General features: G+C 53.6%; 11 protein-coding genes across 11 annotated transcripts; 5 read left to right on the top strand and 6 right to left on the bottom strand.

The window, feature by feature from the left end:
* The first annotated feature begins 101 nt into the window (after positions 1–101).
* Positions 102–1,707, top strand: BDZ99DRAFT_465284 (uncharacterized protein). The gene has a single exon (XM_033720509.1). The coding sequence runs from the start codon at positions 565–567 to the stop codon at positions 1,228–1,230; it is 666 nt and encodes a 221-aa protein (XP_033574363.1). The 5' UTR covers positions 102–564; the 3' UTR covers positions 1,231–1,707.
* Positions 1,708–1,790: 83 nt separating this feature from the next.
* BDZ99DRAFT_573231 (uncharacterized protein) lies at positions 1,791–2,371 on the bottom strand (the record flags this gene model as incomplete). The annotated part of the gene is made up of 1 exon (XM_033728273.1): positions 1,791–2,371. The coding sequence occupies exon 1, from the start codon at positions 2,220–2,222 to the stop codon at positions 1,791–1,793; it is 432 nt and encodes a 143-aa protein (XP_033574362.1). The 5' UTR covers positions 2,223–2,371.
* A 228-nt stretch (positions 2,372–2,599) lies between these two features.
* On the bottom strand, positions 2,600–4,805 carry BDZ99DRAFT_421428 (MFS general substrate transporter). Its single transcript, XM_033716948.1, has 5 exons — positions 4,194–4,805; positions 4,017–4,143; positions 3,535–3,970; positions 3,276–3,480; positions 2,600–3,225 (listed from the first exon to the last, which is right to left on the bottom strand). The coding sequence occupies exons 1-5, from the start codon at positions 4,657–4,659 to the stop codon at positions 2,873–2,875; spliced, it is 1,587 nt and encodes a 528-aa protein (XP_033574361.1). The 5' UTR covers positions 4,660–4,805; the 3' UTR covers positions 2,600–2,872.
* A 1,239-nt stretch (positions 4,806–6,044) lies between these two features.
* BDZ99DRAFT_392807 (mitogen-activated protein kinase) lies at positions 6,045–8,971 on the bottom strand (the record flags this gene model as incomplete). The annotated part of the gene is made up of 3 exons (XM_033715813.1): positions 6,045–7,853; positions 8,468–8,495; positions 8,547–8,971. The coding sequence occupies 3 exons, from the start codon at positions 8,969–8,971 to the stop codon at positions 6,045–6,047; spliced, it is 2,262 nt and encodes a 753-aa protein (XP_033574360.1).
* Positions 8,972–9,660: 689 nt separating this feature from the next.
* On the top strand, positions 9,661–10,917 carry BDZ99DRAFT_500600 (FAD/NAD(P)-binding domain-containing protein; the record flags this gene model as incomplete). The annotated part of the gene is made up of 1 exon (XM_033723733.1): positions 9,661–10,917. The coding sequence occupies one exon, from the start codon at positions 9,661–9,663 to the stop codon at positions 10,915–10,917; it is 1,257 nt and encodes a 418-aa protein (XP_033574359.1).
* A 2,317-nt stretch (positions 10,918–13,234) lies between these two features.
* On the bottom strand, positions 13,235–13,855 carry BDZ99DRAFT_500599 (uncharacterized protein; the record flags this gene model as incomplete). Its single annotated transcript, XM_033723732.1, has 3 exons — positions 13,798–13,855; positions 13,407–13,759; positions 13,235–13,368 (listed from the first exon to the last, which is right to left on the bottom strand). Exons 1-3 carry the CDS (start codon positions 13,809–13,811, stop codon positions 13,235–13,237), a joined length of 501 nt encoding a protein of 166 aa, XP_033574358.1. The 5' UTR covers positions 13,812–13,855.
* A 483-nt stretch (positions 13,856–14,338) lies between these two features.
* Positions 14,339–16,455, bottom strand: BDZ99DRAFT_465278 (putative MFS multidrug transporter). The gene is made up of 2 exons (XM_033720508.1): positions 15,950–16,455; positions 14,339–15,900 (listed from the first exon to the last, which is right to left on the bottom strand). The coding sequence occupies exons 1-2, from the start codon at positions 16,404–16,406 to the stop codon at positions 14,531–14,533; spliced, it is 1,827 nt and encodes a 608-aa protein (XP_033574357.1). The 5' UTR covers positions 16,407–16,455; the 3' UTR covers positions 14,339–14,530.
* Positions 16,456–18,188: 1,733 nt separating this feature from the next.
* On the top strand, positions 18,189–19,803 carry BDZ99DRAFT_79522 (uncharacterized protein). Its single transcript, XM_033728902.1, has 2 exons — positions 18,189–18,827; positions 18,876–19,803. The coding sequence occupies exons 1-2, from the start codon at positions 18,453–18,455 to the stop codon at positions 19,563–19,565; spliced, it is 1,065 nt and encodes a 354-aa protein (XP_033574356.1). The 5' UTR covers positions 18,189–18,452; the 3' UTR covers positions 19,566–19,803.
* Positions 19,804–20,179: 376 nt separating this feature from the next.
* BDZ99DRAFT_523009 (PEBP-like protein) lies at positions 20,180–20,920 on the top strand (the record flags this gene model as incomplete). The annotated part of the gene is made up of 1 exon (XM_033725765.1): positions 20,180–20,920. The coding sequence occupies one exon, from the start codon at positions 20,180–20,182 to the stop codon at positions 20,918–20,920; it is 741 nt and encodes a 246-aa protein (XP_033574355.1).
* An 801-nt stretch (positions 20,921–21,721) lies between these two features.
* BDZ99DRAFT_500595 (uncharacterized protein) lies at positions 21,722–23,393 on the top strand (the record flags this gene model as incomplete). Its single annotated transcript, XM_033723731.1, has 1 exon — positions 21,722–23,393. One exon carries the CDS (start codon positions 21,722–21,724, stop codon positions 23,246–23,248), a length of 1,527 nt encoding a protein of 508 aa, XP_033574354.1. The 3' UTR covers positions 23,249–23,393.
* Positions 23,394–23,590: 197 nt separating this feature from the next.
* Positions 23,591–27,887, bottom strand: BDZ99DRAFT_510286 (chromosome segregation protein sudA). The gene is made up of 4 exons (XM_033724461.1): positions 27,777–27,887; positions 27,566–27,725; positions 24,802–27,468; positions 23,591–24,728 (listed from the first exon to the last, which is right to left on the bottom strand). Exons 1-4 carry the CDS (start codon positions 27,812–27,814, stop codon positions 23,883–23,885), a joined length of 3,711 nt encoding a protein of 1,236 aa, XP_033574353.1. The 5' UTR covers positions 27,815–27,887; the 3' UTR covers positions 23,591–23,882.
* Between the last annotated feature and the right edge of the window lie 91 nt (positions 27,888–27,978).

The following is a 27,978-nucleotide window of genomic DNA, read 5'->3' as shown; positions in this document are numbered from 1 at the left end:
CGTGTCTAGTTTTAGTTCTCAGGGACTTTACATCTTATCGAAACATTCATATTGCGCCGGAGTGCCTCCAACGGTGGTGCGCAAGTGTGCCCAACCTTTTGCCCAGGCACTGTAGTCAGAGAAAGAGTCTTGTCAGGGAGGAGCGGTGAGGGCCACGGCAGGCGCACGACACCTCTTGTTTGTAGCCTCGCCTTCCTCCAGACTTCTCTATCTCCTCTACATCATTATTATTTTCATTAAGTACAACACGTACAGCGCTACCGCTCTCCTATTACGTGACAGTCAAGCTAGCAATCACTTAAGAGCAAAATGCCGATTAGCAAATTCTCACGACCGTTTATCAATCCACGGCGTTTCTTCCGCTTTCTCTTGCGCGCTTACTCCACTATTGTGCCATCGAAGCGCGCTGCGAAAAAGGCCGGCAGGTCTAAGCAGCCCGAAGGATCTGAAGTGATTCAGGTATTGAGAAACCTATTACTTGCAACCGCGTTAGCAATGTAGAATACTAATAAAACATCCTCCATCTAGTCTCCCCTCCTCGCCCTGCCTCCCGAGCTCAGAAATATGATATGGGCATACGCCGTGATACCCAACGAGGGGCACATCTTAGCAGACATCTGGGCCTTCCGTACCCAACCCATTTCCGCCCTCTCGCCTACCTTCATCCCCGCTATCTGCCGCGCAAACCGCCAGATACAGAGCGAGGCCTTCCCTCTCTTCCTCCCTCTCGCAAAGTTCCATATCACGAGCTGCGGCCGCATTCCTTTCACGAAATGGCTCGAGAGCTTCCCAGACTACGAAGGCTTCGCAGCCGTGCGCCACCTCAACTTCAGCTATATCTTCAATGGGTTCTGGAAATCGCAGCTCAGTCTCATGCTGCAATGTGCGGGTCTCCGGACTGTAGAGTTAACGATTCCGCTGGAGCTATGTTTGCTTCCGTCTAGACCAGCAGGGTCTACGTTTCCGAACCAGGGTGAGAACTTGATCGGGGAGAAGCAATTAGGCGGGCTTCTGGAGTGTGAGAATTTGGAGTTGGTGGTACTGGAGTGCTTTGCGATATACCCTTCGGACCCGCAGATAAGAGCGATGCTGAAAGGAAGGGCGATAGCGACGGCGGAGTGGTTGGAGGAGGGCTTTAGAAGACGGAGGATGAAGACGTTCGTTTGTAGGACGGTTACGGTGAAGATGCATTATGACGGGGCGTATCATACGGCTGGCATTGGTTCTTAGAAGGGAGAACTTGATGTCGTCGGATGGAAGACGCAAAGGCACTAGAAATGGCACATGTCTTTAGCATCAAAGATATGAAGGCTGTGAGGCAACCCTCTCTCGCACCGTCTTCTTCCAAAGCTCTAAAATAAGACTTTGTACATCTTCATTACGTGTTTGATGCATCCAACTCGAGACAGTGTCTGAAACGTCCTGGCGGATTTCAGACTACCAGATACCGCTGTGTCGGAGTGATATTTCGCATGCCTATTCGGCTCTCACAGGTGGCACTGACCGAAACAGAACACAAACATCTGAGCTTATCAAAGTAGACAAGATTACCATTCATCGAACATCACGGTCCCTTCGGTGAGGCAAGATTTGCCTACTTATTTGTTAGACCGATGTATAGCGATGATGTTCGAACCTACGTAGACAGGACCGCCCGCCCATCCCTCACCCTCCAAAACCTCTCCCTTCACCTAGCCCCAATTCCACAATAGCCTGACACGTAATTTTGGATCGTTGATCCCCTCCCCCTATTCCTCCGTCCAGTTCACACCTTCCACTTCCCACCCCTCTCACAACCCAACCAAAACGCCCCCAACCACCCCCAAAACCGGCGCATATCCCCAATGTCCCCACTCGCCTCCCCTAGCTCCCCCATTCCCACCCGCGGCCTCAAACCCCCTAACAACCCACCCATCCACCCCCGCCACCGCGCCCGCAGCCGCCATAATCCAGCCCAGCGCTCTCCCCTCCCTGTCTCCAAAAGTCGCGGCAGCGAGGATGGCGATGCCCATGAAGATGTCGCGGGCGCCGTAGATGACTAGGAGGGCGTCGAGGAGCTCGATGAAGTCCTGGGATGCGGGGCTCGTGGAAGTAGCAGGGTCCGGGAATGGAAAAAAAGCGAGGGAGTGGCGCGAGCGTAGCATGGCGTTTACGCCGAAGGCAATGAAGATGGGGCCGAAGAAGAGGCTGGTGGCGCGGAGGGAGGTGCGGAGAGATGGCATTTTAGGTTCGTTGTTAGGGGGGTAATAGGAGCTAGGGGACTCGAATCGAGGACCTTCCGTTGTTGGGCTTTTGAGGGGCGTCTCGTTTGATGGAGGTGTGCTATCAATTTGATTGGGTTTGAGTTTGACTGGATGTGAGAGAAATCGTTAGTTGTGGTGATGCTTGTTTATGTATCGAGTGCTGCCAAGACCCGGGGTCCGCGGTCGCCGACGCAGTCCGAGCTCCGAGTGAATTGATTGGTTCGCTAGTGGTTTCTAGGCAACCAGGGGGATTACCTCGGGGTACGAGGGTACGATTGCAATTCGTGAGTCATTAGGAGCGAGCTTCGCAGTTTGCAGTTGCCGGAGTGCTTCGCTGTCTGCAATTAGCCGAAATTGAAGGATACAAGATGAAAACTTTGGTTCAATGGACTCATATGACTCCCTCTATGTTTCTACTCTAGACATTCTCTATGATGCTGGGACGCAATGAAATGACGGCTTCGAGTGGCCAGATATTCAAAACAGCGCTTGCCTCCATGAACTCCGGTATAATGTATCTGTCCCATGATGTCAAACTAAAGGAGATCGTGAAATTTGAAATATGACTATAGGGGACGTCCAAATTGGAGCAACAGGAACACTTGAGATAGTAACGCTCGCTAAGATGGTCACTCCTCATCAGTATACGGCGGCAGATTTGCATCAGCTTGATCGCCGTGAACGGCATGAGGCACAGCGGATATATCGCGCAAAGAGATACAGTACGTAATGACCAAGACAGGCAGGAACAGGGCTGCTGAAAGGAGGAAGGGCATCCCCAACCAGGCATTCCCAAGCTTCATTCCCCACCTGAAGAATTGGGCGATGAGAGGACCAGAGATGAGCAAGCCACAGCTTTCAAGGATGGCGACAACGGCGAAGAGACGGCCTATGTCTTTGCTCGCCTGTCCGCCGACCATGAAAACAGCGATGGATCGCATGGCCATGCTGAAGCCGGATCCGAAGGTATAGAAGATTAAGCCTGAGAAGATCAGTAAAGACATCATGAGGGATTGCGAGGGAGAGACTAACCCCAGATTAAGATGGCTGGAGTGAAGGAGAAGCCCATGATCAAGAAAGAAAGTACAGTAAACGCGATGCTGCCACGCGATATCCACAGATCACCCCGCTGCGGAGCCAACTTTATCCATTTGAGTAGCAGCATGCTGATACCAGGAAGAAGAACGACCAAAGTCAACAAATTGAAGCTCGCGCGAAGGGAATTCAGTAACGAAGCCTGTTTCCATACATATTAGATGGCGAGGGGAATGATGGAAGGAGTTTGACAAACCTGTCGTATAGTCCACCCATACCGCTTTGAAGCATACCGGATCACGAGATCTTGGGATTGCCGTGCTAAGCGATTGACGAGGAAGGTAAAGACGACCAGTGTGAGGCTGAGATCTTTCTTCAAGAAGTGCAAAGTCTCTCTAAGGCGATGAATCTGGTCCTTGAAACCATGGCCATGGCCTTTACCCGAGGACATAGAGGTTCTTTCGGCCAGGTCATCCACCTCATCCTCCAGTCTGTCATCGGGAAGCTCTGGTTGGTCCCTACTGTGTAGAGTCTCTGGAAGAAAGCAGGCGAGAACAACTGCAAGTCCTGATATAGCTGCGCCTACGCAGAAAGTCAACCAATCCCCATACTTCATGAGCCAAAAGCCTATTGCTGGAGCAATGACTTCAGAAACCAGTAATGTGGCTCCAACGTAGAAAAAGATAGTTGTCCTGCAATAGTCAGATCTGAACTCGTTCGTAAATGAGGCCAGCATACCGTCTTTCCGGGGGGACCACATCAGACAACATGGTGAAGACCGTTGCAATGGCTACTGTAGACCCTCCGCCAATCATCAAGAAGATAGAGGAGAACCAGGTGAGCTTCAATTGGAGGTCTAGGTAGCCTAGTGATGCATAAGCTCACAGATCAGACGAGTATGCGCACGGTACTCACAAATGAGCATTATCCACAGCATAGATAATTCCAATCCCAGAAATCCAAGAACAAGTATCCACTTCCTCCCATATTTGTCTGCTAATGCGCCATACGGGACCGCAAGAAGTATGCCGGGTATCGCGTCGAACAGATCCTGCCATCCAAACACCATCGCCACGGTGTCCTGCACCTCATTTATCTTACACAATCGCTCTTGTATAGTCCCATTACGGATTTGACTCGGATCGGTATCTTGGTAGAATCGAAGGCAGATGGAGGACTCGTAGAGGCGAGTTCGCGCGGGATTCAGCAAGAAGTTCCCAAGGTCCACGATGAAGATAGCGAGGGCGCCAATTACGGCGACGAGGATCCATGGCTTCTGGTGCTTTGGGGCAGAGAAAGAGGGTGAAGTCGGCGATCGTGGGAGGAGTGGCGTGGTGGGAGAGCTGTCGTCGAAGCTGTCACGTTCGCGCGATGAAGCCATGACGGACGAGATGGGTTGCGGAGTACCGAGGGGTACCACGATTGTACATCAATTCACAAAAGAAAGAGGCGTCGTGGCAGACGACGTGGACTCGGTGACATGCTGGCGACGTGCGGCTGCAAGTACTCGCACGCCTTATGTTTCGGGGGCTGGTTGGCCATGAAGGAGTTCGGGATAGCCATCCGGAGTTCCAGCATGCAGCCAACACCCCCGTCTGCCAAGCATCCCAGCCGTCAGACGGCATGCGTGGTGTTGAACTTCCATCTCAGCTGCACGATGTTCATCAACTTCGTCTTCGAGATGTTGCCTTATACGAAACTACCAGTGGCCCCAGAAGGCTCTTCTGTCCAGAGCAGAGGTGTACTCGGTTCAACATCTTCGACGTTCTCGCTCTCACCACCTCCCTATCGCGGCTAGGCTTCCCGAATCCTATCCTCCAATCCCTTCAATCTTTCATGATCTTCTTGCAGTGTCGCGTCAGCATCTCTTGGTATCGCTCTTGACCTATGGGAACTCTCCAAGTATTTGAGGCTTACGAATCTTGACTTGGTTGCATCTTAAGAACGATGAAGTTGGATGTGAACTTCTGCTCCCCGCAGGCAGCAGCGAAAACGTCGCATCCACACGCGCAAGCTGAGTACGCGTCAATGCATGAAATTCAAGAGCTTGTCTAAGGCGTCATGATATCGGACTATTTGCGAGAGCTACCCTGACACGCGGGGCATGAAAAAGGTGGCACTCTACACGGGTGTGTGCGCGTGTATGCTACTGCTTAGGGTGCTTCAATACATTTTCAGAAATCTAAACGGGATAGAAACTCTTTGCTCTAGGCTATGCGGAAACTCGTTAAAGCACTTCAAGCAGTGGTAGACAGGTGTACCTCTGAGACAGCATGGTCAATCAGTGTTAATAGAAAGTGGCAGTCCATAATTCCGCGAGGTATATACACACTCCAGCTGTTTCTATGCTTGTGTACGCTTGTTTAGCACCGCTTAAGTTCCTCTAGTATGCTATTGTTATTCATGAAAGACTAGCTTTGGCAAGCCTGATAGCTCTCTAGGCCACCCCAGACAGTGTTGAGCTGCTGACTGTGCCACCTTTTTCATACCCCGCGTGCCTGAACGAAATTTCTTCGCGATAGTCCCGTAGAACCTGCTGTAAATGGGGCAAGTCTTTATGCGTCGAAGGTTCCTCCGTAGGCTCCGGTCGTAATGTACAAATCTCCTTCAATGCTGTAAAGCTGTCATCTAGCGTGAAGAAAAGGCGGAAAGTGTCAGATTCAACCGTCGTGATGTACACAAAGCGAACCCTTTCGAGCACGGTTTTTCGAGCTCGCAGCCTCACGACCCTCATCAGGCTCCTCTTCTCAAGTCCCGTCCCGAATATTACGGACGCATCACGTTGGAGTCAGCAATCCAAGCGTCCCATTGCTCCCAGGTGATGGGCGGGGTAGCATTGTCATCCAAATTGGGACCTTGGGCCACCAAGAAATCGAGGTCCATGTCCATCACATCGTCCAAACCGCTGGCTCCGCCATCATCAAACCCGTTAACGAACCAAAGCGGATCTCCTCCAGAGGCGCCGCCGGTTTGGGTTAAATCTAGCTGGTGTGCCGTTGTACTCTGCTGAAGATACGTCGATTCTAGGGTATCGCTCAAGTTGATGACGCTGGCATTTGCCTGGCCGAGACTGACTGGATTCACAGGTCCATTAATCTTTGCATCTCGCGCTTGCTTTTTAGCCTTTGCGACCTCACGCTGTTGGCGTAGCTGCAATATAAAACCCGGTGTTGGCGGACATGCGCTTCCGTGTTGCAGTGCAGCTTCGCGATCACCGTAGCCTTTCAGACATAGATTGCCTATAGCCACGTGTATAGGCTTTTTCGTATCGAATACCATATCGGGTGTGTTCTCGTATATGTTGCTAATAAGTTGCCATGCTTTCTCGGCGTCTGCTATGAGTGGATCGGCTCTGAGGGTATCAAGTACGTGGATGAAAGCGTGCCATTGCTGGAAATATGGCGCATGCCACGCAAATTGCTTGAGTTGGGGATTGGACAGCACCATGTTATGCTGCTCGAGAAGCTTTACACTGATCTCCCAGCCCCACTGACGCTCGGAAAGCGGTGTCTGCTCTATGCTGGCCCATCTTCGTGGATGATGTGTCAGAAAGCGGATGATGTTCAAGGCAAACCGGGCTACTAGCATTGCCATAAGGTGCAACGGCTGTGAAGGGTCGCAGTAGCGGAGGTACTTCGTTTCGAGCATCTCTTCGAGCTCTTTGATAATTTCATCCATGTCCACCTTTTCGCTCCCTGACGCATGGAGGTCCCATTGACTCGAAGTCTTTCCTTGCTGGCGGAACCTCGCGACACGGCCGGCCGCGAAATTGGCAAGCTCGTATCTCAAGGCAACAAAGACGAGATCTGTCAATTTGTTTGACTCTGCCACGAGTGAAGGCATGCCTGGAAAGAGTTGGTCATCGTTGACGTTGGTCGGCCACTTCGTGCTCTCGTCACCCATGTCAAGATCTCGAAATTTAGCGAGGCCACAAAGTTCAGCGGTACGGAAGTCGTGCGTCTTGAGCAGCCACCAGATACGTCGCCGCATCTCAGTTTCGAATGGAGGAAGGCCTAAATATACTCCGTCGCGCTCAAGGCCCATGCCCTGCGCGATGCGAACAGCCACGCCTGTCAAGGACCAAACAGCACGTGGCTCGTAGATATCTCGCACCGAGAGGACATGAAGGACCAATGCCTGAAGAACAACGAGGCTGGTAGTTCCCATGAACTTGGCTCGCGATAATGCTGCTTTCGTGGCGGATATATATCGTGATAGAAGAGCCTTACGAGGCTCGCCGAGTCTTTCTTCGCACTCGTCATCTTTAAGCGTCATGACGGCCGCGCCGTAGATAGCAAACATGAGTGCTTCGAAGCTCCGCGGTATGGCCCCGATAATGCTTGCAGCTTTCTGAATTGCCGATCGTAGCGTAGGGACGTGAACGACCTTGGTCAGAGGATCGACATTCTCTACGAAAATCTGCCATATTTGAAGTATGCGTTCGGGCGGTGGATGGCGGCACCTAGTGTTAGATTTCGATTGACTGTTGAGCACAAATCCGAAGTCATCTTCGAATGCTTCTAGGTCGCTCGCATCATTTGAGGAATCCTCCAGAGTATCCTCAGGATCGTGTGACTAATGGTCCTATTAGTAGACATCCTTGAACAAGCGCTCCAGTGAAAGATAAACATTACTGGTCATAAGTCTGCGAGGACGCGTTTACCACCGCTTGGGGTGCTCCCATGGAATATCAGAAACTTAGGCGCGATGTCAAGTTTCAAGCAGTGCAAATTAAACTGCCTCTTGGCTCAAGTTTTGCTCACTCGACACCACAGTGAGGAGCAGCCCAGCTAGTGAGCAGCCAATTAGTCAAGAGGCATTCTAATTTGCACTACTTGAAACTTGACATCGCGCCTACTTTTTTGAAAGTCCATGGGGGCACGCGGGGCATGAAAAAGGTCGCAAACTAATTCCGGAACAAGCTGTCTCATCTGTACACCTGTCCGCCACTGCTTGGGATGCTTCAGATAATTTTCAGGGATTGGAACAAGATAAAAGCCGTTTACTTTGGTCTATGTGGAAACTTGTTGAAGCACTTCACGCAGCGGCAGACAGGTATACACATGGGCCGAGTACTTGATGTATGTGCCCCTTTTTTCATACCTGGTGTGGGGGGTTACCCCAAGTGGTGATAAACGCGTGTGCACAGACTTATGACCTATCACTAGATATCAACTCAAGCTGCTCACCTCATCTACCACTCTCGTCCATAAGTTGCTAGGTAGGTATCAGTGTATAGCCACAGACAAACATTGCGAAGGAACTCACGTTTCGACGAACTTGAAGCGGCCATGGCCATGTCCTGATTGTGTCCTGCGGGTAGATCGGTTTGACTCAATCTCAATAGAAAAGGGGCTTTGCAATTGAGATTCTTTCGTGGCCACTGCCGCTGTGTGACCCGAGCTGCGACGCGGCTCAGAGTCAGGAGTATCTGGGAGCTTGCTTGGGTCAATGCCTTGCTCTTGAAGTAGTGCTTCGTAGTGTTTGAGGCGATCAGTGAGGATCTGGTCGTTGATACGTTTCTGTCTTTTTCGAGGTGGCTGCGAGTGGTTGAAGACGCAGTCTACTTTATGCTTAACACAAGCACTGCATGGGGTTTGCCGGTCGCATTTGACTTTTCGGTCAGCGCACCGAATGCAGGAGTAAGTAGGTCTACCATGAGAGGCCGATGAAAGGGAAGTTGCAGTTGCCATGGCATTTAAGCATAGCAGCGAAGCCTGCGAAGATGAAGAGTCGACAAAGAGTTGGGAAGAGTGCAGCCATCATTATGTCATCACGACTTATGCCGCGCTAGTGAACCCACCCCTGCCCACCACGCCGGTATCATACTTTTTTCCGATCTTCTAACAATGTGTTAGAACGTGCTTGGGAGTGCTCTTATGTGTTCCTGGAGATAGTCTAGTAAGCGTCTCGAAGCCATTGGGAAAGTAGCTATTCGCAAAGCGAGACTTTCTGGTTTGTCTTAGCATTCTCGAGGCTTTACAAGCGCGGCGAGATGTTTCCAAATGATCTCTATAGTCCAGATTTTGGCAGTCACGAGGTCATTTCGCCAATTGGAGGACTTCTAGCACCGTATAACGGCGACACTAGAAACCAGACATCGTTATTAGTTGCCGATATTATATAGCTTCTGATTGGTCGCTCGGGTTCGGGCCTCGGACGCCCGAGCTCATCTCACAGAACAGATTCTCCCACCTAACACTCTCACCTCACTTGATATCATCCCTTCTACTCCGAGCCCGAAGTTTCCTTCTTCGCTACACAGCTCAACCAAAAGCTATTTAAAAATGGCAGTGCTTGCATCAATCTCCGAACATCCATCCTCTCCATCCCTCAAGGTACCAACCTTTTTCTTACTTTCACGACTACCTTGAGGCTTGCCATGCGCGTCCTGATCAGTGGAGCAGGCATCGCTGGGCCCACACTAGCTTGGTTCCTGGCAAAGGCCGGGGCACGCATCACCATCGTCGAGAAGAGCCACTCACTTCTCCCCCATGGGCAGAACGTTGACATAGAAGGCGGCGCCCTCACAGTCATCAAGAAGATGGGGCTCATGGATCGACTTCGGCAATTCAACACGACAGAAAAGGGGACCCAGTTCATCAGTCCAACGGGACAGCCATTTGCATCCTTTCCAATCTCGAAGGGTCCAGGAAGGAGTGTTAGCCTCACTTCGGATTTTGAGATTCTTCGCGCAGACTTGGCAGCGATCCTCCACGAGGCTACGAAAGACCTTCCGAATGTGAAGTACTTGTTCGGTACCATGATCAAGAAAGTCGTCTCGAATGATGGGGATTCCGTCAAGGTTGAACTCAGCAATGGGGAGGTGCAGGACTTCGACCTTTTGGTCGCAGCAGACGGCCAATGGTCAAAGGTGCGAAAGCAGTGCTTCCCTCCAGACTCTGTCAATGTAATTCATAAGGGTAATTACGTCGCGTACTGGACCGTTCCACGCCTACCCATCGACAACGACTGGTGGAACATCTACCTGGCTCTTCCATCACGATTCATGAGTATCAGGCCCGACCCACACAGCACCATAAGGGCTCTGTTCTCTCTTATGCCCTGCAATAGCTCCCAGGAAAAGGCGTGGCTGGAGGCATCCAAGAGTGACCGACAGACGCAGCAAGATCTCTTGAGGAGAGAGTTTGTAGGCTCAGGATGGCAAGCGGAGAGGCTCCTGGACGCCATGGATCAAGCGCCCGACTTCTACTTCCACGAAATTGCGCAGATAAAGATGTCCAAATGGTTCACTTCTCGCGTTGTCTGCCTAGGAGACGCCGCGTATGCCCCGACGCCACTCACAGGGATGGGCACTTCGCTGGCCATAACCGGGGCCTACATCCTAGCTGGCGAACTGAGCAAGCTCGACGACGGCGAACACCTGTCAAAGGCGCTTGAGGCTTACGAAAGCATCTTTCGCCCATTCGTTGAGAAGACGCAGCAGATCCCCTTCTTCTTCCCAGCCATTGCGCATCCCGAGACGGCATGGAAGAGATGGCTGATTCAGGCCTTGGTTTGGGCGTTCTCCAAGCTCATGGCAATTCCATGGCTAGCGATGAAAATTGGTGACCATGGTTATAGCGAGAATTTTTCATTGCCAAAGTACCCAAGCTTTGATGAAGGGGACGCTAAGTGAGTTACGGATGTGTTATCGGGTGCCGTGAGAATCGATAGAAAAGCTCTGTGTCGGAGGGAGCTTCATCTCCTCCACGATTTGTATATGTATAAAACGGCAATCCATTCAAGCCAAGTGTTTTACTGTGCGAGTCATAGCCACTCCTTGTACCCCTTTTCCAATCATACTTTACAAGCGAAGCTGTGGAAGGAGATCGAGATCCATAAGTTCGAGGAGCTTTTATACCCGGGAGAAGGAAAGGAAAAAGGTGAGGGCGTTGACACGTGATATAACGCATGGCTTCTGTGGCATCCAGAGTTCGCTGGCAGGTTCTGGTTCAGGTGACAAGTCACGTTTTTTCGTCGAGAGCGAAGTGTGGATCAAAATATGGAGCATCCCATCTCGATGGCAGTGCTGCGTGGGCTGGGGGACGGAACTTCTTCAAAAAGAATTCGTCAAACGTCTCCTCATGGAGACGTGGCTTGTGGAAGTTTCGCCACTCGTGAAGACCCAGCAATGATGCCAGTCATTCTATCTCACGAACCCCTACCTTTCTGTACTCGTATTCTTAATTAACAACAGTAGTTCCAATCGGAGATGACCATTAGCATGAAGTGCTAACGTTGGCCCCAGGCCGCTCTCCCTCTCCATGGACATCTACCACTTCGGCTTTTGATCCGCACCCGCCAACGCACCGCATCTTGGTTATCCTTGTCGTCTCTTGCAACACGACGTCCATTTCCCACCCTCTCCCTCCGGAAGTTGAGGAAAGGATGGTTTGATTCCACGTCGACAACACCAACATGCTTTCCCAATTTCCAGCGTTCTTCCAAGATCGGCCCGGTCCAACTCCTCCCCATTGATAGGTAGAGTAAGGGTTGTTGAACCTCGCCGACACCCCACTCCCATGAAGTCACCATGTTATTGATGTTGATACTCGCGAACGCGCCCGCACTCCCTGGAGAAAGGAACTCAGTTTCTACTGCGGAGAGGATTATATACCCCGTGGAGGAGAGAGATGAGGTAAGTGCCAAAGCGTGACTAGAGCGTTCTGGCGCTGAAGGCCGCAGCCCACGTTTATCACGAAAATGCACGTGAGAACGGTGCAGTCATGTTTCGTTTCATAGGCTTAGGCATAAAGCCTCGACATTCAATCGTGTCTAGATTGTGCAAGAGCGGTTTCACGGAGATCAATAGATCAGCTCCAGAAGAGCCATGTTGGAAGCCCTGGTTCAGACTTTGAAAGACGATGGAGCTATGTCTGGGAGCTGGGAATCAAAAAGTCCACCTCAACTTCCTATGGAAGCTGTGGGCGGGCCCGAGAAGTTGTCAAAGAAATTCCGCCGAGGATCTTCGTCTGTAACCCTCGAAGCCGCTACCTATAGTAACATAGAACCGGAGGAGCGCATCATCGCAGTGTCACGGAGACGTCTTAGTCTTCTTAGAGATGGACTCCATCATCGAGCTCGCGGTACACCCCCTCCACATCATCCATTCGATCGATCAGCGTTGAGCCTCCCCCCGCCACGAAGGCCGACCCCAAGACATCGGCCTCATCGGTAGATGTGTTCGATCCCTGACCTTAATTTTCCACCCATCGTCTAGGTTGTTGTATAACGTTGATCCCCAGCCACGACCCTCCACACACATTGAAGATTCCGCTCATTTCGATCCTCCGCCGACACCCCGACCCCCATGGGCACCCTTCAGCTGAACGTTTTGATCGTGGTCAAAGCGTCGTCGACCTTCTGTGAGGGAAGGGTGGGCCCGAGGCGGAGAGAAGCTCTTATACGCGTCGGAGAAGCGGTGACTCAGCAGTCACGTGAGAAGCGATGTGATCGCGAACGTAGAGGCACGATCTACTTTCAAGCGGCAGGGGCAGTGGAAAGGGGAGCGATTGGGGATGAGGGAGATCCAAATCAGCTGACTATCAGGCTTCGTCGCTGGGACTAGGGTATAAAACGTCGCCTCGTTTTGGGAAGTTGGTTTGAGAAGTAGGAGGGTGGACGTTCGTGGTTCAACAAGAGGGGATAGAAAGGTCCATGCGGCACCATCAACAATCTCGATGGTATTTTGCGATGGTGCGGGAGCGGCGGACAGAGTTGTCGACATCTCGGCGCTGAAGAGTGGGAGTGCTGCCCGTGATGGTGCAAACTCGAGGACGACTTCCCGAAATGTGGAGGTCAAATCGCGCAGGTCCGGTGATCTCCAACATCCCCTTTCATCGCTTCTTATCGCCTCTCTCGTCCGTCGGAGGCTGGCACTCTGGACTCAGGAGCGCACCTATTGTTCGAAGCCGATGCTAGAGCGCATCCTCGAGAGCGTGTAGTGAACGGCATCACCGCAACCAAAACCGCCTCCCCGACCCCCCAAATCCAGTACTCCATAACAAGGCAAAAAGTATCAGTTTTTTCATCCACTCCCCTCCATGAGTCTCAGTGTCTTCGTTAGTTGAAGCCACACCCACTCCACCTCCACATAGCGTAGTAGTGGGTAGATTTTGAACTCACACCCACTCCACCTCCACCTCTCCATGGTTTCCCCTGACTCGCGATTTTGATCCACGACCACTCCACCTCCTCCGCATACCGTAGTATTTGGGTCGTTTTTGAACCCCCCGCGCCCACCAACCACTCCACCACTCACTCCATGGCCTCTCTCTCTTCCTTCATTTGTTGATCCAACACCACGAACCCATGGCGTTTCCTTCATCGATGGATTTGAAGCCTCCAGTACTCCACCACTCCATGAGAGGTTCGCGTAGGCAATTTGATCCACCACCACACCCTCCACCCTATGGCATCGATCGTCCGGATGTTTTGATCCAGCCCGAATCTCCAGCCCACCCAGTCCCCTCCATGACCTTAGGCACCCACAGTTTTTGATCACCCAACCACCAACCAGGCACCGGCCATAAAAGTGTGTGGTTAGCGTTTTTTTTTTTCAAACCAATGTCCCCTCCCTCCCTTCCTCCCTCCCTTCCTCCCTCCCTTCCTCCCTGCTGGAGAACCGAGAAGTTCGAGGAGAGGACGAGGTTTTATACCTGAGCGAAAGAGAGGGGAGGGGGATTAGTCAGCGGGACAGGGGGGGAAGTGGCACGTGAAGGGCATGTGATCAGACGCGGCATGAGGGTTGAGAAATGGGGAAACGTACATAACCAGAAAATAAGTTTTGGGTACATTGTCTTTGATTCCCTCCAGAGTATGATGATGTGCTGAAGCGCCACAGACAGCGGCCACGCAGGAGGCCAGCCCGCCTGCAAGCGCATGAAAGCTGTCTGATTCACGCTCTCAAGGTCTTTGAATATTGTCGGGATTTTTATGTTGCGCTGAACTACCTCAAACGGTGGTGAGCAGATGTGCAAGGCTTTTGGTAAGGCACTGCAATAGAAGACGACGAGATGTTTGATAATATGCGATTGTTGTGATATTGTTCCAGAGCAACCATGTATGCCTGTCCTACTATACATCCTCATTCCATCCGAATCCGAACGAGGGTATCAAAGAAAATCTGTCTATCATTCGCAAACTCCCTATGCAATGCAAGAGGAAAAGAAAATCATCAAATGAGATCTAACTCCGTCCACATCTCCAATCCCTAGATCTCACAGCCTTACATGTATGTAACCACCCATCTACGGCTCAGCCACCTGCTCCTCCCGCAGATGCTTATTCGCCTGCTCCACCCTCTTTGCCATCTGCGCATGGCTCTGCTGCCTGCTACCCGCTGACGGGCGCCCGGAATGTGAAGGGATAAAGCTGCCCCGGCGACTCGGGCCACGGCTGCCACTCGCAATACTCGCCGCGCGACTCGCATTGCGACTGCCGTAGTTGGAGCCGTACAAGCCCGGGATCGAGCTGATGCGGCGGCCACCGGCCTCGCGGGCGGCGCTGAGCTGCTGGGCGAAGGGGCTGCGTTTGCGGAGCGCGGGGCCCTTCCAGTAGATGACGTAGACGGCTGCGACGAGGCAGAAGGCGATGCAGAAGAGGATCGTGGAGGCGTACTCGAGGTGGTCCTTGCCGCCGATGTTTGAATAGAACGGAGTGGCAGGGAGGGTCAGCACACCTGCTAGGAAATCGCGGGACCAGCCGTTGCCACCGGTCGCGGAGGCGGAGTAGGGGCCGTAGGCGCAGATCATGTAGTCGATCGTAGCCATGTAGATGGAGTAGTTGGCGATACCGATGATGGCGGAGAAGATCATGGTGCCGATCCAGTGGCACTGGGGCAGGGAAGTCCAGGCGAAACCGATGAGGCCGATGGGAAGGCAGGGGGCGGTGTAGAGAAGCCACGTGAGGCGGGACTCGTACTGGGCGCGCTCGTCGTCTGGCTTGTTGGCGCGCTCCTTGATGTTTCGCTTAATGGCGGGGAAGAATGAGAACCAGGCGAGGAAGTAGCCTATGCCAATAGGGATGAAGGCTAGGCCAAGCTCAACTGTGGTGAAGTTCCACTGCTTGTAGACGAGGGAGAAGGATTGCAGGAACATGAAGATAAGGGCATCGGAGAAACCGGAGAGGAGGGAGAGGACTAGGACGATGGGTTCGGTAAGGAACATCTTGAAGGGTCGGATCCAAGTAATCACGACCTCCTTGGCGGAGAAGCGGTCTCTGAAGGGGACGAGTTCGTTCGGGCCCCAGATGTTCACTTCTTTGCCGTTCTTCTCGCCCTCAGCACGGCGCTTCTTTGCGATTCTGTCCATCATGATGGTCGTGCGGGTCTCGGGGACAAGGAAGAAATGAGACGCCTGGACGACACCGCCGAAGATCAGCTGCACCCAGATGCACCAGCGCCAGCTGCAGTATGCCTCAACGAAACCACCAACGACAGGTCCGAGCACGGATCCACCGACGGAGGAGAAGACGACGTATGCGACAGCGTATTGTTGGTTGTCAGAATCCCACATATCGGCCACCATTCCGAGGGTGACGGAGCCACCAGCGGAGGACAGACCACCGAGGACACGGCCGGCGAGGATGGTGCCGTAGTTCTTTGCGAGAGCAACGGGGACTGCGACTTGTTAGCAATTATTTCACGTCGAGGGCGGAATGGCGCATACGTTGCCAGATGTTCACGAGCATCAGACTGCACTGCATGATTGGCCATCGGCCCAGCTCTTCACTCCAGGGCGCCCACAGCTCGCATCCGAAAGCGTAGAGGATCAGGAAAAGAGCGGCACCGAGACGGGCGGCTTGCTCGCTGACACCGAATTCTTTAGAGATGCCGCCGACGGCGTTGGAGTAGAGACTAGTGTTGAAGTTCATAGACACTTGCACCCAGAAGACGACGGTGAGGATGGTCCATTTCTTCCAGGTTGGGAACGAGAAGCCAAGCTCGTCGTAGCAGTCCTCCTCGGTGATCTCGATTTTGTCGTAGGTGCCGACCTTCTCGAGGTGCTGCTGGCCGGTGGCAGCAGCGGCGAGCTCGGGGTTGTTGTTGATGTTTGCTGCGACTCCGTTCTCAGACGAGGCCTCGGAAGGCTCGTGCTTCTCGACTTCCTCGTTGAAGCCGACCATGATGAAAAATTGGCAATAGCAGGGTTAGAGATGTCGAGGGAGCAGTGTGTGAAGCGAGTGGGAAGTCGAGACGAGCGGGCGTCGGTCACCTTAAGAGCTGCTGTGGAGACCCATGGGTCCAAGGCAAACCAGGTGGTGCCCGTGGGTACGGCTGGGGCGTACCGTGGTGGTGTGTCGGTGCGGTCAGGATGCGTGGATGCTTACTGCATTTCGTCATAGGGCCAAGTCTGCTGTGGGGAAGCGCTAGGGAGCTACTGTATGCCGGCGTGCCAGGAGCGAATTCTCTGCGTGCGACAGGCCCGGAGTCCGCTACTTGTGGGTCGCAGGAAGGCCACGGCTCGAGGCACAGCAGGGCGAGGGCCAATGGGCGCAATTGAGTGAATGCAGTTTCGGATGATGCTTCGCGACTGCATGCCTACCTGTCTGCAATCTGTTTTGGAGAAATGCGCAACGTTGAAACGCCGAGAGTTGAGACGGAATGCGACGATATCTGGTGGTGATGCGGCTGCGCTGATGACGGTGCGATCAAGCAACAGCCCAAGCCTTCCAAGCCCTCCAAGCCCTTTCCGGCATCCCGCCGCGCTCGTCCCGCCGCCTTCGCGTGCGGCGATCGAGGATCCCGCCGCCACCGACGTCAGCACGCGATTTGCCCAACAGCCGCAACACCGGAAAACCGGCCCACGATAGTTGCACGCCGCGTGATGCCCCTCAACCCGGGTCGAGCTAACTCCTGCGAGTTTCAAGATATCTCGCGCCAAGCCTGGGGCATGAACCCTCCCAGCCTCGTGTGCTCGAAATCCCTGCTTCTTTGTGCCTTCTTCGTGCCTTCGGCGCCTATTCTGGAGCAACATCTTCGCCATTCCGCCTCGCACAAGACCTATTCACAGTAATCACACTTTAGCGCTGACACCAAACATCGCCACAGTCACGTGGTTTCAGGGTCGGCGGAGCTCCTCCGATTGCTCAACCTTCTGTAACTGGGGGGTTCTGCGCCGTTTTCAACGCTTTGCAAGCGTCAATAATTTCCGCAACGAAACGCTGGAATACGCGGGGCCCCGCGACTCTAAAATCTCACCTCCTGCCTTCTTTTCTTTTCTCGACAAGTGTGTGTTGGTGTGTTGGTACTTGCGAGAGTCCGTGAGAGTGAGCCCTAAAATAATCACTCCACGCAAGGTAAAATGCCGCGCTCAGGGCGGTGAAATCGAACCAACATCCCCGCCATCTTCCTCCACAGCTCCTCCACAAAGCCTATCATAAAACGCGCGCGATTGGAAAAGACTGCATCTCACCCACGGTTTCGCTTTTTCAGTGGGGAAAACTCATTTCATGAAGCAGGTAGCCAAGGCCATCGTATGCTTCATCAGGCCATATCTACCACGCCGTGACGCTATGACGTGCCTCTGTCGCGTCCACGGGTCTCTGCCACATTTCCTGCGTCCTGGCCGAGTTACCGGCTTCTTGCCTGGCCTTAGAGCAGAATTAAGACTCGAGGATTTTCTGATTGGTCGACTTTACTGATTTTATTACATCCGGTTTAGCTCCGGAAGCTCCGGTTTCTAAGCCTCAACCTCCAGCCTCATCCCACTCTAGGTACGCTTACGTTTTCTCATCAATCTCCATCCCTTCTCTATTATTTCTTTCCGCTACCAGACTGTTCTTTATGTACCTCACTACTCCTTAAGTGTGCCTTCCGCCTTTTCCCTATTACAATGGTCCTTCGCACTCGCGCATGTCATTCGTGTCGCCAAAAGCGAATCAATTGCGATGCGACTATGCCCCACTGCCTGCAATGCACACGTGCCGGGCGGAGCTGTCCTGGCCCTATCCAAGGACCCCTTATCGTGGACATGACCCTCGCCACGGAGCGTCATGCGCGATCAAGAGGAAAACTTCGAAGAAACGCCGAAGTGATCCACAAAGCCCCACCCAATTAATATCGGGATTCCCTATCTGCCTTCCGAGTCTTCCATCGCCGCTGAAGCTTTTTTCGCCAAGTTTTTGTATTATTTCACGTCGTCTGATCAAGGCGGATCGCGTAAGACCTGGATGCATGTGCTACTTGAGCTGTCCAATAACAGACATGAGGCTTTGGACCTGGCAGTCAAAGCCACGAGTACTGCCTTCTGTGCTATGGAACTCGCAAATCCAGCAGTGCTGAGAGAGGCGTGTAAACTCTACGGCAGAGCCCTCGCTGCACACTCGTCTTGCCTCACAAAAGAAAGAAGCAACCCCAATATTCACAATATTGGGTTGATATGTACGTCAGTGGTGCTCTCGCTCTACGAGGCGATGGATGGAACTTCATCAGCTGGATTTATTAGCCACATCACTGGCTCTACTATATTGATGGAGTTGGCCTTGTTGGAAGGCCACTCTCAGTGTTTGCTGCAAGAAGTTCTCTACTACGTTCGGTTCCATCAAGTGCGTTTCCACGTCTTCGACGTATAGACAAAACGCTAATACTTACAGACCTTTCTCTCATTATTGGGACGCTCAGACACCCCCCATTCGTCAAACCCGCTCTCGTACATAGGCCTCTCTGACAAAGTCCCAACCGTCCAGCGTCTTTTGAATCTCGCATCTGTTTTGCTGACTTTCTACCCATCCGCGCCAATGCCCCAAATTCCAGATGCTGTGATCCTCTCCCAAATTTCCAAAGCCATTGACGATCTGTGGCTAGAATACACCACAACAAGCGCCCGCCTCTCCTCTAATACTATCACTTGGACCGACTCATCTGGCGTCCACTACCGCGATGCCATGACTGCCCTCATCCTCATGTACTTCAGCGCCGTGCATGTCCTTCATGCGCTGGCATCATCTTCGTCGGAACACGAACTTGATGCATACAGCACAGCCGACGTGATTGACTACCATGCGAGGATCCTGAACGCTGCAGCTTTCTTGTACCAGAAACGCATTGGCTGTGCGTACAACCGGATGTCGCTCCCGCTCTATCTAGTTGCCGTGCATGGCCCCTTGGCGGTGCAGCGGATGCATGCAAGGAACTACTTTGAGCATTGGCGGCTGGGCGGGACGATGGCGGGGATTAGCAAGCTTGCCCTGGAAAGAATGGAGGAGGTTGAGACCACGCAGCCTCTATTCGATAACCGGGGTCTTGAAATGAAGCTACCGGCGAGGCTTGGTGTTGCTGGTTGAGAGCACCGAGGCCGGACGAAGCTATTCAGATGTTCTATTTCAAAACCTGAAAGTAAGAGCACTTGGTCTCTCCTCATTCTACGAAAAAAGAAAATACCCCATCCACCCATATTTCAAGATGCAGGGGCCGTGCAAGGCGACCAAGATGAAACCCGCCGCTAATCCAAAACGGGTAACTTCAGCTAGCGGGATCAACTTCAGCCTCTTCGGATCTCTAACCTGGACTGGGAATGTCTAGAACCAAAATATCACAACCCACCAGACGCCGCTTGGAAGTCTTACGGGTGCCACTCGCCCAATCAGCAGGTATTTGAGAGTCACCGGGGAGTCTAAGTCGGGTCTCCTCCCCTTTTCTCTCGCGCAAGCGTGTACATTGCGCGAACTCTACCGCAATGGACCACAATCTTACATTTACGCCGATGGCGCAGCTGTTAAGTCCACTGAACATCCAGAAATAACTCCTAAAGCCGGAGGCTATGTTCGCGCCTGGTCAAAATTCAGCTCGCATCGATTCCATATTTAAAGGCGTACGGTCGCTTCCCACTTTCCATCTCTATCTCAACGCTTCCTCTCCATCTCACAGTACTACATCAAGTTCATCAGCACACCGCACAATGTTCAGCCTACCCACCTTCCTTACAACCATTCTCGGCCTCTGCGCCATCCTTTCCAACGCCCAAACACCCCCAGGCTACTCACCCGCCAGCAACACCCACCTAATCGCCTCATTCGGCGCTCTGCTCATCTCCCCACCTGGCCTCCACATCCCCTTAAACGGTACAACCCCCATTATCACATTCCAGTTTCAAAGCCTAACCCGCCGCACAGCCACCAAAATCCAGCCCTCCATCCACCTCCCCCCCAAATCCAACGCCACCGCCAAATCTCTGCTCCTGATGCTCGACCTCGACGCCCCCTACTCCTCCCTCAACCGCTCCCTAGCGCCCTACCTCCACTGGCTGCAGCCCGACCTCTCGCTCGCCGCCACCGACTCATCCACGCCCGCCGTCGCGCCCTACGTCGCGCCCGCGCCACCCCCGGGGAGTCCGGAGCACCGCTACGTGCTCTTCGCGTTTTCGCAGCCTCCTTCATCTGCACCGTTTGTGATGCCGGAGGGGTATGAGGGATATGGCAAGGGGGAGGGCTTGGCGAGTAATCGCACGATCTTTGATCTTGCGGGGTTTGCGCAGGCGGCGGGGTTGGGGGAGCCGGTCGCGGCAGATTGGTTTAAGGTGGCGCCGGAGGTGCGGAATGCGACGGGTGTGGAGTTTCAGGGGGGTTCTGGGAGGGCTGGGGGAGGGATGTGGGTTGGGATGGTGGGTGCCGCGGTGGTGGTTGGGTTTATGGGGTTGTGAGGGGAGTGAGGCGAGATGGAAGGGAGATGGAGGATGTTATGAATTGGGAGATAGGGTTCATGGCGATGATTGATGTGATGTTGGACTATTTCGTAGTGAAAGTATTTTGTTTGCATAAAATGTTGCGTACGCTTGCTTGCCACTTCTTGAGGTGCTTCGATAGAATACAGTTTTGGGAATCCGGATGGCATGTAAAAGTCTAGACAGCGGAGATTGGAGTGGGCCGAATCACCTTTTCAGACGACTAGCCTGCCTTTAGAGGTGGCTCGAGCATGTTGGGAAGGAGGGTCAAATCCGGCGCCGAAAGAAGTGCATAGATTCGTAGATATGCCGTGAAGGCAAGGGGAATCTTGGCACTTCGAATGCAGTTTTAGCACTCTATGCTCAACATCTTCCCACCGTCATTTAAACTAAATCCTACTTAAGTGATTTTGGAATCTTGACATGTGTATGGAACCTTAGCGATCATAAAAACGCCAAGATTCCATTTTTTTCTCTGTGTTTAGCATTTTTTGAGAACGCCAAGCTCTGCCTTCCCGAGGCGTTTACTTGAACCTCACCTCAACTTTTTCACGCCTCAAATCGCCCATTTTCCACCATTTCAAGCGCAACACGTCCCGAACTCGCGTAATCATAATTCGAGTACTCGATTAAAGCTATTCACCTGCATAATCAGCTCTCCGGTGGCCAATTGCGCGGCGACCACCAAAACCTCCATCCCCCAGCTCGACCATGCTACCTCGACCACCACGCTTATAACCCACCTCCACATATCCTCAGCAGCATTTCCTCGCCCCAAAAATGCCACGACCAAGCTCCCGCATCCTTCACGCCCTCCCCCGCCACGCCTCGACCTCGACCTCGACCTCAACCTCGACCGCCCGCTCTCTGAACCCACCCGCTATCCCCTCTTCCTCCGCCACACCCTTCGACATCCCCTCTCCCTCCAACGCCCCCATCTATGCCTCCTCCTCCTCCTCCTCCGACACCCCCCTCGATCCCACAATCCCCCCACCTCTCCTCCACACCCTCCAAACCCTCCTCTCCCCCCTAACCCCCCTCGCCTCCCTCCGCCACGCCCTCCTCCACCCACCAACCCGTCCCCACCACCAAAAACTCCCCCCCGACTCCCGCTGGCGCCGCGCCCATCGCCCTCTTGAGCGCGCGCAAGACCGCGCAGTCCACGCCTGCATCCGCCGCGCCGCCGCGACCGCCTCCGCGCCGCAGCTCAGCTTCCTCTACCCCAACCCCGCCGCGGCCGCCGACGAGGGCGCGCGCATCGGCTCCCTCGCGATCGGGCTCGCACTACAACGGCAACTACACGAATGCGCGAGTGCGGAGGCGCTGCTCGGGATCGTGACGCGCGCGCTCGCAGAGCCGGTGGCGCGGGCGGCGTTGCTGGGGCGGCTGGACGCTTTGGGGGGCGCGGTGGAGCGGATAGTAGCGGCGCGCGGGGAGAGGGCAGCCGCCGCGGGGTGCCTGAGGGTGCTGAATGCGCTGCTTGCGCGGGTGAGGGCCGCGGGGGAAAAGGACGCGGAGAGGGGGGTGTTGGGGCTTGCGGCGGGAGTCGCGGCGAAAGTGGGCGCGCCGAGGGCGTTGGGGGCGTATCTCTGCGCGTTGAGGGAGGGGAGGTGGGGGATTGAGAGGGAGGTTTTTGAGAGGGTGTGTCGGGGGGTGAGGCCGTGGTTGGGGGCGGATGGGGAGGAGGGGAGGGGGGAGATGATGCGGAGGGTTGTTTTTGGGGGGATTGGAGGGGATGATGGGAGGGAGTGCCATCTTGAGACGTTCTGCGAGCGCGAGGACGAGGCCTGCCATTGGGCGTGGGCGGAGCTGCTGGCAATCACGAAATCCGTGGACAAGCTGGTGGAGGAGTGGGAATGGAGGCGGGCGTGGCTGCTGGAGACGCAGAAAGGCCCTGAGCGGCACCAGACGTACCAGTGTGATCGGGGGTTCATCGGCTTGATGGAGGTGATATCGAGCAACACCGCGTGGGACATGTTCCACAAGTCGAAGCTGAGTTTGAGCGATCTACCGCTGCATCTGAGGTCCCGCCTCGTTAAGAACCCGCCGCCGGGCACGGCGTGGACGAAGGAGATGGAGGAAGCGTCGTTGGAGATGCTTCAGGGGGAGCTGGAGAAAGTGGAGTCGAGGCTTGGTGTTCAGTGGATGCATGGGGAAGCGGGTGAAGAGGGCATGCATAGAAGGGCCGTCGATGAGGAAGGGGTAGGGACGGCTGATTATGTGTCAATTTGGGATTGGGCAGCTGAGATGAGTTGGGGGGAGGAGTTGGGGAAAGAGTTGGAGAAAGCGAGAGAGCAGGAGGCTTGATGTGTATGGAATACTGGTTAGATGTGTATAGTACGAAATGTAGATATGAGGCTTCGACGGTTGGGAGCCGTTGCTCTACTGATAATAGACGGAGCTACTCCTAAATAGCAGCGAGACAAGTGTCTTGGAACGGTTTGTAGCCGCTTTAGTCTACACTATCTAGACTTGTACATCGCATCTAGATTCTTGGAGATTGGTAGCAGCACCTCCGACGGTGGCGAGCAATTGTGCACACTCTGCCCGGGCACACAATCGCAGCCTCACATTCACGACTCCCTGGGCAAATTCCCCTGGCTATCGACACCAGGTGCCAGTTGAAAGTCAATTCACTACCGCAAGAGTCGTGGCATCACTTTTCGAGCTCCGAGCTATTCATCCATTGGGCCATTTGTAGTTCGTACATCAACCCTCATGAAATTCGAAGATCCGCACAATGTACATAGAAGCATGCAGCATACTTCCCAGCAACCTGTACGCTACCCATCCCCTAGGGCAAGCAGAAACCCTGTTTCATCAGCCGTCCGACGGAAAGAAACGCCTTAAGCACCCATCATCCCGGATATGAACCCATCCACATCGCTCATTAGACCATTCGCATCTCCATAATTCCCCCATCCCATGAGAAATCCCACAATTACCTCGCCGGCACCCTCGCAGCCTCCTGGCTCTCATCCACAAATTTCAGCGCCGCCTCCCTCTTCTGCACCGTCAACCGGCTGTTCTTCTTCTCATAGATAACCCCATACATCTTATCCGCCACATGGATCATCTCCGGCCTAAACGTCGTGCAGATAAACTGCCCACCGGTCCCCTTATTCTTATTCCCCGACCCACTCGCCTCCCCGTTCGGCGCGGCATCGCTCTCCTTATTCGCCAACTCGTGGATCATCCCCGCGACCGCGGTGCGGTACTGCGCGTCGAGATTGGCATCGATCTCGTCGAAGAGGTAGAACGGCGCCGGATCGCAGAGCTGGATGGCGAAGAGCAACGCCAACGCGCACAGGGTCTTCTGGCCGCCGGAGAGCTGGGCGACTTTCTGTTGCTCGTCGTACTTGGAGTTGAAGGAGACGGAGATGCCGACGCCGACGAAGGAGGCGACCTCGCTGCGTCGCTGCTCTGCTTCGTCCACGCCACCCATTTCTACGTCGCCGTCGTCGTCCTCGCCCCGCGCGATGGCGGCTTCTTTGTCGGCGCGGCGCTGGATCTTGAGTTTGCCGGTGCCGGCGGGGACTAGCTTCTCGAAGACGCGGTTGAATTCGAAGGCGACTTGCTTGAAGGTGCGCTCGATGGCTTCGTCCTTACGTTGGTCGAGGACGGCGATGAGGTCTTGGATACTCTTTTGGCTGGAGTCGAGTTCCTTGCGGCGCTCAAGGAGTGTCTTGCGCTGCGAGGTGAAGTTGTTGTACTGCTCGAAGGCTTTCTTGTTGACAGTTTTGAGTTTCTTGAGCTCCGAGTTGGCGGTTTTGAGACGTTTAAGGATCTAGAGGGGAAGTATGTTAGTACCAGATAATTTGGGTGTATATAGTAAGCTAGGAAAAAGAGCAAAGGCTTACTTGTTCATCATTCAACCTCTGATACTTCTCGAATGCATCATCGGGCAGCGTGCCCAATTGCGCAATTTGCCGTTGCAAGTCCTTGACGTTCTCGCTGAGCTTCTTCCGGTTCTTGGCGCTCTCGGCGAGCTGCTCACGATCCCTCTTATTCTGACGCCTCAGCCTGTCGAGGTCTTCTTTCTTCTCTGCCATCTGTGCCTCCAAGCTCTTGATCCCCTCATCCGCTTCTCGAATAGCGTTTTCGGTCTCCTCTTGATGGGCCTCCACTTGCTTAACCTTCTTCAAGGCACGCTTTAGGTCACGTTGGGCTTCTTGCAGTTTGGTGCTAGACGACGCGCCACTCTGGCTGCTCTCTTCCCTTGACGTGAGCACGTCTAGTTGTGGGTAGAATGAAGTTCGTAGCTGGTTCTCGAGAGCAGTCTTCTTGCCTTCGAGTTTGTATCGCTCAGCGGACAACGCTGAGAATTGACGGTTGAGGTCCGGAATAGTGGAGAGCAGCGACTCAAGCTGCCGCTCCTCCTCCTTCGACAACGCTTTCTTGAACTCGGTCTGAAGCTCCGCCTCGTAGCTCTCTAGCTGTTCGTCAAGTCGAGCCACTGCAGTATCATGGTTCGCAATGCTAGCTTTCCTATCCTCAAGCTGATCTTTTGTCTGTTGCAGAGTACTCTCCAGACGCCGCAATTCTTGCTTCGCAGGCCCATGGCTGTTCTCTGTCTTCCTCAGCTCGTTAGCGGCTTTCCATTCCTCGGAAACTGCAGCGGTGATGCGTTGTTCCATCTGATCTCGCTTCCGTTGGAGGTCCCTCCGCTTCGATTCTTGCGCTTCATACTCTTTGCGCCATTTCGCGACTGCAGCAACAGCGTCAAGCCGAGACTTCGATGTATCAATATAACCGCCGGTCAATTCTCCCCTCCTCTTGGCAGTGTGGCCCTCTGGAGTGACGGCACTCACGCCATGGGTGCGGGCATATTGACTTGCAATTTCGATAGTCGGGCATACGATGGTCTTGCCAAACACGTGTTGCATGACGGCCTCATACTCTTCATCATAGCGGATTTTCGACATCAATCGGACGGCATCACTTGCGCTAGGCAAGTTCACGTTCCTCGGCGTGATCCGGTTCAATGCGATAAACTTGGCACGGCCACCCTTCGTCCTGTTGAGGACATCAATGACCTGGGCGCCAACCTGATCGGTATCTACCACCCAGTCGAAAAGGCTCATGCCAGCAATGACCTCCACGGCGGTTTTGTAGCGATTGTCAACCTCAAAGAGGTCGGCGACCATTCCATGGATGCCTTCGATTTGTCCTTGTTGTAGGATCCGCTGGACAGAAGCCATACCGCGTGACTGAGGAAACGCCATTCTCCGAGACAGGTTGTCTTCAGCCTTCTTCAGCTCATTCCTGGAAGTATCTGCGGCTTTGGTGACTTGATGGAATTCGCGGTCAATCTCCTTCTTCTGGTCCTGCAGCTCGTCCTTCTTATCTTTTGCGTTTTGGTACGCGGTATGGAGGCTCATCCTGTGCTCGCCATAGTTATCGATTTCGGCGCGTCGCGTCGCGATGTCGGATTCGAGTTTCTGTATATCGCTCTCAAGCTCTGCAATGCTCTCATTCGTTTCCATCTTGAGAGCCTTTCGTCTCCCCAAATCCATGTTGACCTTGTTGATTTCCGCATTGAGAAAGTCATCCCGCTCTTTCTTGCTTTTGTACCGTGCAGAGCGACCTTGCTTGTCGTACAGCCGATCGCGCTGGCTTTCAGCCTCATTCAGCCAACCTGCAACGATCGACTCCTCGTCCTTCTTAGCGATGTAAAGAGGGGTGATCGTGGCGAGGTCCTTTTCGTTCTTCGCGATCTGCAGCTGAAGGTTCCGGAGATCGGCTTCATGGCGTACTTTCGCCTGCTGGGCGGCACCCTGGCCCTCGGCGATTTCGGCGATGTCTGATTCGAGTGTGCCCTTCTCCTTCATGTATTCCTCCCATTCTGACTTGTACTGAAGCTTCTCGGCATTCAGAAGCTCGATCCTCTGCCTGCCCTCCTGGATAGCCATATCAATCGCATCCAGCTCTTCCTCGCGCTGCCTGTATTCAGCATCGTGCTCTTCCTCCAGATCTCTCCGTTCTTGACGCGAGCTCTCCAGCGCGGTCAACTTCTCCTGGTTCTTGTTCAGTTCTCGATTGTGGATCGTGAACTCCAAGGCCCTCCGCTCCCGGTCCCTGCTTTGGTATACCGTCAAAGCCTCCTTTTCCTGCTCTAGCTCTTGCAGCCGTCCCTCGATGCCATCCAGCAACTCATCTATCTTACTGCGCTTATTGTCCGTCTCCTGCATGATTCTCAAACTCTCCCTCCGGCGCTCATCATACACCTTCGTTCCAGCGACATCCTTCAGTAGTTCCAGTCGGGCTTGGTCCGACTTGTTTGTGAGCTCTGTGACCATGCCTTGCTTGACGATGTAGTAGGGGTTTGCGCGTGAGAAGCCAGCGACTTCGAGCATGCTCTCCACATCCTTCTTGGTCGCGTTCTTGTGGTCGATGCTGTACTCGTCCTTCTTGTTGCCAATGCTGCGGCGTAATGTGAGGAACTCTTTGTCGGTCGGGAAGCGGTTGTCGTGGTTGTCGAAGACGATTTCAACGTAGGCGGTCATGACTGCGGAGCCAGATCCTTCCTGTGGTGGGGGAGGTGGTTAGCAAGGCTTTTTTTTCTTCGCATTCCACAGAATGCATCGATATACACCTGATTAAGAGCAAATGAGGAAATCTTACATGGAGTAGCTTCGAGCGCTCCTTTTGCGACAGGTGGTTGTAGTCATCACCAAGCACGAAGCGGATCGCAGAGAAGAAGTTGCTCTTTCCCGATCCATTGCGTCCGACGATGACATTGTGTTTAGGGGAGAAAGGTTCAATATGGGTCTGGTTCGCGTAGCTAGGAGAATTGGTTAGAAAGATATATGAAGCACCGGAGCGTGTTGCGCACCTTTTGAAGCCGTGGATATTGATCTGGTGGATATGCATGATGGGCGGTTTCGGACGTGGGTGAGGCGCCCTCCGCAGAAAGTATGATTGTCTTTACCGCGCGCGATTTAATGTTGGGCAACCTCAGTTCATGCTGTTGTCGCGGAGTGAAGAACGTCGTCTCTTGTCGTAGTGGTGGAGCCCAAAGCTGGAGCGCGTCAAAA

The sequence above is a fragment of the Mytilinidion resinicola genome (assembly GCF_010093595.1).
Source record: "Mytilinidion resinicola strain CBS 304.34 unplaced genomic scaffold BDZ99scaffold_14, whole genome shotgun sequence".
In the NCBI taxonomy this organism is placed as follows: Eukaryota; Fungi; Ascomycota; class Dothideomycetes; order Mytilinidiales; family Mytilinidiaceae; genus Mytilinidion; species Mytilinidion resinicola.
The sequence above is the reverse complement of the archived record's forward strand: the minus strand, read 5'-3'. Positions and strand labels throughout refer to the sequence as shown.